Raw genomic sequence first — 8,390 nt, 5'->3', positions numbered from 1 at the left:
CCCACCCCCTTTTTAAGGAATAGGCTCTGTTATTGGAACCATCTCATTTTGCTTTTATTGTTTGCCAATACATTATTACATTTTTAAGACAAATGTGATTGTAACAAAAAATAAAATTAGATGAATAATTATGTGGTCCTTTATCTGTAATGAATTAACATGGAATGATATATATTTCTCGTTTGAAAGTGTTCTCAGCCTCCTCTTAGTCTTAGAGTCAGCTGGATGTTGCTTCCACTTCTGACATCGTAGTAATCCAGGTTTCGGCCATCATCCATCTGCTTGCCTTCATGAATCAGCCTTTGTTGGGCCATAGGAACGCCCTCCTTATTTTGAACCTTGCGCTTGAACTCTTGTACAGTCTCACCAGGTGCGATATCATAGGTACTTGTCAGGCCATTTACATTTTTCAAGAACACCTGGATTGGAATCGGTTCAGTTATCACCATGCAGACCTGTGATCCAGACTCCAAACCATAGGAGCTCAAAGGGTTTGAATCGTCATCTAGACCCATCCTATGGCCATTGTTGTAGGACAGCCTCTGCCTCTGGATGGACACTCCAAACTGCTGGCTGATGAGGGTTTTCAGTGACCCCACTGTAGCGCCAGGCTGCACCACCAGGGACTTCGACTCCCCATTCAGCATTGTTATTTTGACCTCCATGGTGATAGTCTATACAAATTGAAAAATAATTCATATTATGTTAACCTGCCATGGTTTTCCTGTATTTACTAAAATAAATATTTACATTCAAGTGATATTTTTAGTTAAAACAAAACGCTTTTTTCTAAAAAATAAAAATAAAAGGTCTAAGCTCTATATTTTGATAGTTTTTAACAGGTTTCCCAATCTCTCCAGCTCTTTAATAAACAATTAATAAATGTTAATGAACAACATTTTCAGTTGGGTTGCCAATTCAATCCAATCAGAGGAGAGTATCCATTTGTCGTCAGCTACAATCTATCACAGTACGTTTTAACAGCGGGCGATCAGGATAGTATTTTCCGGAAGTGCATTATATGTCTATGAGAGCCGGCGACTACTGGCGATAGGGCGAAGTGGGCGATGAAAGATGGATTTTCTGTATCTTTTGGACGATGTCGCCGACGATCGCCCGAGAGTCGCCCGCTGTTAAAACGTACTGAGTGTTCCAGTTCCAATTGTGTCTGATCATTTCTTTATGTACGGTAGACTAATGATGTATTAATGATAATTCATTTTCTGTTTAGTAAAGAGGTCCCCACTGAACATAAATCTATAGCAATGATTACTATCAGAATATAGCGCTTAACACTTTTAACCAAGACATATCACTTTACCCTACCTTTAATTATGAGGGGAAAAAGTTAAAATGAATGTTTTACCTTTTTATTTTTAGATCCGTTCAGTTAGATGTCTTTGATGAGCAGGAGAGGACCAGGTGAACGGCAGTCTAGGTGAAGAGTCAGACAATCTTCCAGCTGTTGGTTTCAAGTAATGCTCTTGGTGTCGTGTCGCACAAGCCAGCAATGTTTATAATCTTCAGCTCAGCTGTGTTTTGAACAGCTGATGAGCGACTGTCCCACCTCATAGTTTAAGATTCGTTTTCCTCCTGTAATGTAGTGACTCGTTGTTTCGGTTTCCTTTCTTGAAACATGCGAGCTGAAATGTGACATAATAATAGAAGATTCGAGAATAACATAACAATCAAACTCCGCGATTGCTATTTAATTCGCTGGTGACTGCAAAGGCCATAGCATGATTCACATAATTGTAATAATACTCATTAAAAGCACAAGTATCAATGTCAATACTGCAATGTAGAAATACTCTGTTACAAGTAAAAGTCCGGAATTCAAAGTTGACTTAAGTATACAACATTATTGGCACCAAAATGTACTTAAAATACCAAAAGTAGAAAGTACTCATTATGCAGAATGTCGCATTTCAAATTTATGAAAATCTTTTGAAAATAGCAGATCTACAAGCTCACAATGCATGGCATTGTGAGCTTATAGATCGGTTATTTTCAAATGGCCGAAATGTATAGTATATAGCCTAGGGCTGAAGTGGTTAATGTATGTTTTGAAAATCTTCAAAGTAACCAATAAATTAAAGTTTTCAAATAATTGCAGTGGAGTAAAGGTATAATATTTGCCTCTCAGATGTAGTGGAATAGAAGTAAAAGTACTGAAAATTGGAAATACTCCAGTAAAGTAAAAATCACACCCTGTGTGAAGTGGGCGGTGACTTGCTAGCTAATCACAATACTGAATGGAGTCAACCAATCATGTACAAAAAATAAATACATGTATTGAAACACTCTTTATGATGGAAGAAACCATAACTTTAAAAAAAACAAATTTATGGTTTTTTTTAAAGTTATGGTTTCTTATATAGGGCTATGCACATGTGTCATGTGACACTGGCCAATCACGGTGCAGGGTTAGGCGGGGTAATTTTTGGCCAATCACAGCGCAGGATTTGTTGTACAAATATCCAAACCTCACTTATAGGGGCGGTTTCACCGCCCAAAAATACTACTAGTACAGAACTTGAGTAAATGTACTTTGTTACTTTACACCACTACTCCCCAATCCCTGGACTCTCCCGCACACCAGGGGCAAAATGGGGTATTTAAAAGGTAATGGGGTATTCAGAGACTCGATCACAGTCTCGGCTAGGTTAGGGGACCATTTAAGGGGAATCTGGGCACCATTTTTGGGCGGTGAAACCGCCCCTATAAGTGAGATTTGGAAAAATTTACAAATATCTTGGGCAGTGAAACCGCCCCTAAAAGTGAAGTTTGGAAATTTGTACAATTATCCTGCACCGTGATTGGCCAATCACAATCTATTCAGGACTGTGATTGGCCAGTGTCACATGACACATGTGCATAGCCCTATATAAGAAACCATAACTTGAAAAAAAACATAAATTTGTTTTTTTCAAGTTATGGTTTCGTCCATCATAAAGAGTGTTTCAATATGATCTTTTGTCCATGATTGGTTGACTCCATTCAGTATTGTGATTAGCTAGCAAGACACCGCCCACTTTACACAGGGTGTGATTTTTTTTGTTTTTGTTGAAAGATTGGGCACTAGAGAAGAGTTGGCACCAGGAAGAGTAGGCACTTTGGGTGAGAAGAGTGGGCACTTGAGGTGCCCAGTCTTCCAAGAAGAGTGGGCACTTTTGGGGGGAGAGTGGGCACTAGAGGTGCCCAGCCTTCCAAGAATAGTTGGCACTTAAGGTGGGGAGAGTGGGCACTAGAGGTTCCCAGTCTTGGGGAGTGGGCACCTTATGGGGGAAGATCGGGCAAAGTTTAGTAAAAATGTGGTGCCCGGATTTCCCTAGTGCCCACTCTTCTGAGGTGCCCAGATTTATCAGTGCCCACTCTGTTTTGGTGCCCAGATTTTCCTAGTGCCCACTATTCCTAGTTGTCCATCCTTCCTGTTACCTACAGTATTTGAAGGAGAGCACTGTTTTCTAAAATCACCTACAGCGATACAGTGCCGCCCTCATGACAACAGCCTGAACATGGTAAGTAGTAATTTGTGACCGCTGACTATGGCACCAAAAGGACCCCTATTAAACCTACATGCAAAGGACCAGTGTTGATTCCCCCAACACCCAATTTCCCTTTTTCGTTTCATCATTAGCGTCACAAATTGTACTCTACATTATCCAGAGACAATGACAAGAACAGAGTAGACAGAATCAACCCATGCTTTTATTTAACCCATTGCATATAAAAACTTTTTTTTTCATTAGTTTTATTCATTTTTTACATAAAGTTGTATGATCTACAGCAGTGTATATCAACCCTGGCAAACGTCCCAATTTTGGGCCGGGGCTACTGCTGAGGTGTGCCGCGCCGTTTGAAGAAGGTTTGAAAAAATATCATTTAAAAATTTTTATTTTTATTTTTTTTAAACAATAATAATAATCAGGCATGCAAACAGCCCCAAGGTGAAAAGGGTGACAACATACTGTTTTTTTTTCGGGTCAGGTGTCACACTATTGCCCTATTTGGATTCAAAACGGCTAGTGGAAGCTGAAAAGCTACAAGTTTGCATGTCTGAATAATGCAAAAACAGAAATATTTGTTTGCATTTGCTTTTTTTCTCCCCCATATATTTTCATGATAAAAAAAGTGCGTATCGTATTGTATCGAAATCGTATCGAAGTTGTGTGAAATTAGTGTATCGGCACACCCCTAGTGTGTGTATATAGATATACCGTATATGTATATATATAATTATATATATATATATATACCGTATATCTAGGTGTGCCCTGGTATTTTTTGGCTATGCCAGGTGTGCCTTGGCACAAAAAAGGTTGATATACACTGATCTACAGTGCTATCCAATAGACTGCAATTAACAAGGAATCCATTAAAATAACTTTTTTAATTGTCTTGTGAAACTTCCAGACAAGTTGGCATTCTAAAGACATAACCCAAAAAATAATTGTCCAGAAGACTTTTTTTTAAAGTTACAGTTTGTGAATTCCTTTCATACCTTAAAAAAATATAACACATAATGAGAAAAGAACCCACTGTTTCCGTTGGTCCAGGGCTGTTTAGAATCTACAGTATGTGTGTCAAAATAAGAGTCCCAATCGTGGGACAATGATGCACACACCCCACCCCGACTAACCCATGACTATATAAATATTAACCCTCTCCTATCCAGGCAAAAAGATGTCAGTGGTTCTAGATATTGCAAGTAATATGAGTGGTAGTGCGGGCCAACACACCGTCAGTATTCCAGCCATAATTAATGCAGCAGTGGCTGAACATGCAGATGTGTCTCTAAGCCCCGGGTGCTTCATAGGCTGTGTGGTTAACACTCATCAAGACCCCATCAGTGTTTACAGATCTGTTACAATCAGACAGTTGTTTGCATTGCAATAATCCTACACAACAAGATCCTCAGTGTCATTTTTATCCATTTGTAACTCAGAGAGTGTACAATGTTAGGGTCCATTTGGTTTCATCTGTACACTCTCAGAGTGAAACTGACACTCTGAGGATTTTTCTGTGTAGTCATCAGGTGCAAGGAACATATTGCCATATTGTTTGCACCCACCTGGTTGTTTTGTATCTCTGAGTGTAGTGGCAGGGGTATAGAAATGTGTAAGTTGTACAGACCAGGGCCACTGTAGGCCACGCACCACTCAAGTGGAAAATCTTTTGACTTGGGGTTGACCTGAATCCGTACAAATACTGCATTCAATGTGGCATAAATGACATTGTGAACATCACTGATACCCTGTCCATTTCTGATACGCAAACTAAAACTATGTTTGGCCATAAAATAAAAAGGCAATATTTTCCCTTCCAGCAGGCGGCCCCTGCTGACAACGGATCAGGACAACCCAAGTCAAATGATTCCCCTAAATGCAGCAAAAGAGGAGATCTAGAAAGCAAAAGGAAAAAAGGAACCAAAATTAAATGACATGCGCTGAATTTAAGGCACAGCCCATGGGCCAAGGAACAGAAAAAACAATTTGGCTTTCCCCTCTCTTGACTTGAGCTAGCTCTCGTAAGCAACATGTCAATGGATCATTATTTTACACTGAAGAAGCATGTGTAATAAACATTCTCTCAACAAGAGGTAAATAATACAGCAACACCATCACCATAAGGGATGATAAGAGTCAATCATTTACAACAAACAGCATCATGATGGTGATAACAATAATAATAATAATAATTACTGCAGTATTGTATTACTGGATTACTTTATAAAGAGGCCATAACAAAAGTTTCATGAGTCATAACATAATATTTTTGAGGAAAAAGGACCATGCTATATGATATAGCTCTATGTGGCTTAATATCAAATATGTTTCTCAGGTAAAAGGAAAGATCTGCCCAGAATTCCAAATAACATTTAATCTTATGCTAAAGTAGTACCCCTCCCCCACCCCCTTTTTAAGGAATAGGCTCTGTTAATGGAACAATCTCATTTTGCTTTTATTGTTTGCCAATACATTATTACATTTTAAGACAAATGTGATTGTAACAAAAAAGAAAATTAGCGGAATAATTATGTGGTCCTTTATCTGTAATGAATTAACATGGAATTATATATATTTCTCGTTTGAAAGTGTTCTCAGCCTCCTCTCTTAAAGTCAGCTGGATGGTGCTTCCACTTCTGACGTTGTAGTAATCCAGGTTTCGGCCATTTCGATATCATAGGTACTTGTCTGGCCATTTACATTTTTCAAGAACACCTGGATTGGAATCGGTTCAGTTATCACCATGCAGACCTGTGATCCAGACTCCAAACCATAGGAGCTCAAAGGTTTTGAATCGTCATCTAGACCCATCCTCTGGCCATTGTTGTAGGACAGCCTCTGCCTCTGGATGGACACTCCAAACTGGCACTGCTGGCTGATGAGGGTTTTCAGAGACCCCACTGTAGCGCCATGCTGCACCACCAGGGACTTCGACTCCCCATTCAGCATTGTTATTTTTACCTCCATGGTGATGGATATAGTCTATACAAATTGAAAAATAATTCATATTAAGATGTGTTAACCTGCCATGGTTTTCCTGTATTTACTAAAAGAAATATTTACATTCAAGTAATATTTTTAGTTAAAGGTAGGGTAAGTAATTTTCTTTGGATAAAATAAGTGTTAAATAGCTCTATATTCTGATAGCACTCATTGCTATAGAGTGTTTGTTCAGTAAAAGGAGTCTCCTTGTCTCTCCAGCTCTTTATAAAACAGAAAATGCATTTTCGTTTCAGTTTCAGTTTCATTTCCAATTTTATCCAATCAGGATAGAGAACTCAATCAGGATATAGATTAAGCAAGTGGAATTGGAAGTGATGACACTAAGAAATGAGCAGGCAAAATTGGAACTGGAACACTATAAAAATGAAGCTTAAAAATGGGTACTTTCTCCTGATTGGCTGAGATTTTGACACCTACCGGAAAATGTATTTTCTGTTTATTAAAGAGCTGGAGAGACAGGGAGACTCCTGTTACTGAACAAACACTCTATAGCAATGATTTATATCAGAATATAGTGCTTTAACCTTTTAACAAAATACTTTTTGTTTTAACCAAAAATTATCACTTTAAAACAAAACGCTTTTTTCTAAAAAAAAAAAAAAAAAAAAGAATAAAAAAAAGGTCTAAGCTCTATATTTTGATAGTTTTTAACAGGTTTCCCAATCTCTCCAGCTCTTTAATAAACAATTAATAAATGTTAATGAACAACATTTTCAGTTGGGTTGCCAATTCAATCCAATCAGAGGAGAGTATCCATTTGTCGTCAGCTACAATCTTAGTGTTCCAGTTCCAATTTTGTCTGCTCATTTCTTTATGTAGACTAATGATGTATTAATGATAATTCATGTTCTGTTTAGTAAAGAGGCCCCTACTGAACATAAATCTATAGCAAAGACCAATGATTACTATCAGAATATAGCACTTAACACTTATTTTAACCCAGAAATATCACTTTACCCTACCTTTAATTATGAGGGGAAAAAAGTTAAAAATGAATGTTTTACCTTTTTATTTTTTAAATCCGTTCAGTTAGATGTCTTTGATGAGCAGGAGAGGACCAGGTGAACGGCAAAACGAGTTGATACCAGACCAGTCTAGGTGAAGTGAAGAGTCAGACAATCTTCCAGCTGTTGGTTTCAAGTAATGCTCTTCTTGGTGACGTGGTCGCACAGCAGCCAGCAATGTTTATAATCTTCAGCTCAGCTGTGTTTTGAACAGCTGATGAGCGACTGTCCCACCTCATAGTTTAAGATTCGTTTTCCTCGTGTAATGTAGTATAAAAAAAAAAAGCCTGGGTTTCCGAGGCTAGTAATGTAGTGACTCGTTGTTTCGGTTTCCTTTCTTGAAACATGCGAGCTGAAATGTGACATAATAATAGAAGATTCGAGAATAACATAACTTAATCAAACTCCGCGATTGCTATTTAATTCGATTTTTAAACTTGGAACGCTTGTGACAGACGAGCGTCATGTGAACCATGGCTACTGATCATCATTCTTGATTCCTCCAAATAGCATACTCGTATTCCCTCATTTGGCGTTTTGATGATGGTCGAGGAAAGCCTTTTATAACAGTCGATCCAAAATCTTGCATAGATCCGATGGGGTTGAGAGCTGGTGACTGCAAAGGCCATAGCATGATTCACATAATTGTAATAATACTCATTAAAAGTACAAGTATCAATATCAATACTGCAATGTAGAAATACTCTGTTACAAGTAAAAGTCCGGAATAAAAAATTGACTTAAGTATAAGTACAACATTATTGGCATCAAAATGTACTTAAAATACCAAAAGTAGAAAGTACTTATTATGCAGAATGTCCCATTTCAAATTTATGAAAATATTTTGAAAATAGCAGATCTACAAAATTATTAA

The 8,390-nt window shown here is 37.9% G+C and overlaps 1 protein-coding gene across 1 annotated transcript; it reads right to left on the bottom strand.

The window, feature by feature from the left end:
* Nucleotides 1–194: 194 nt before the first annotated feature.
* Nucleotides 195–665, bottom strand: LOC308088965 (polyubiquitin-like; the record flags this gene model as incomplete). The annotated part of the gene is made up of 1 exon (XM_080433546.1): nucleotides 195–665. The coding sequence occupies one exon, from the start codon at nucleotides 663–665 to the stop codon at nucleotides 195–197; it is 471 nt and encodes a 156-aa protein (XP_080289672.1).
* Between the last annotated feature and the right edge of the window lie 7,725 nt (nucleotides 666–8,390).

Source organism: Gymnoscopelus braueri (assembly GCF_963280865.1).
Source record: "Gymnoscopelus braueri genome assembly, chromosome: 7".
Lineage (NCBI taxonomy): Eukaryota > Metazoa > Chordata > Actinopteri > Myctophiformes > Myctophidae > Gymnoscopelus > Gymnoscopelus braueri.
This window is presented reverse-complemented; position numbering and strand designations above follow the sequence as displayed.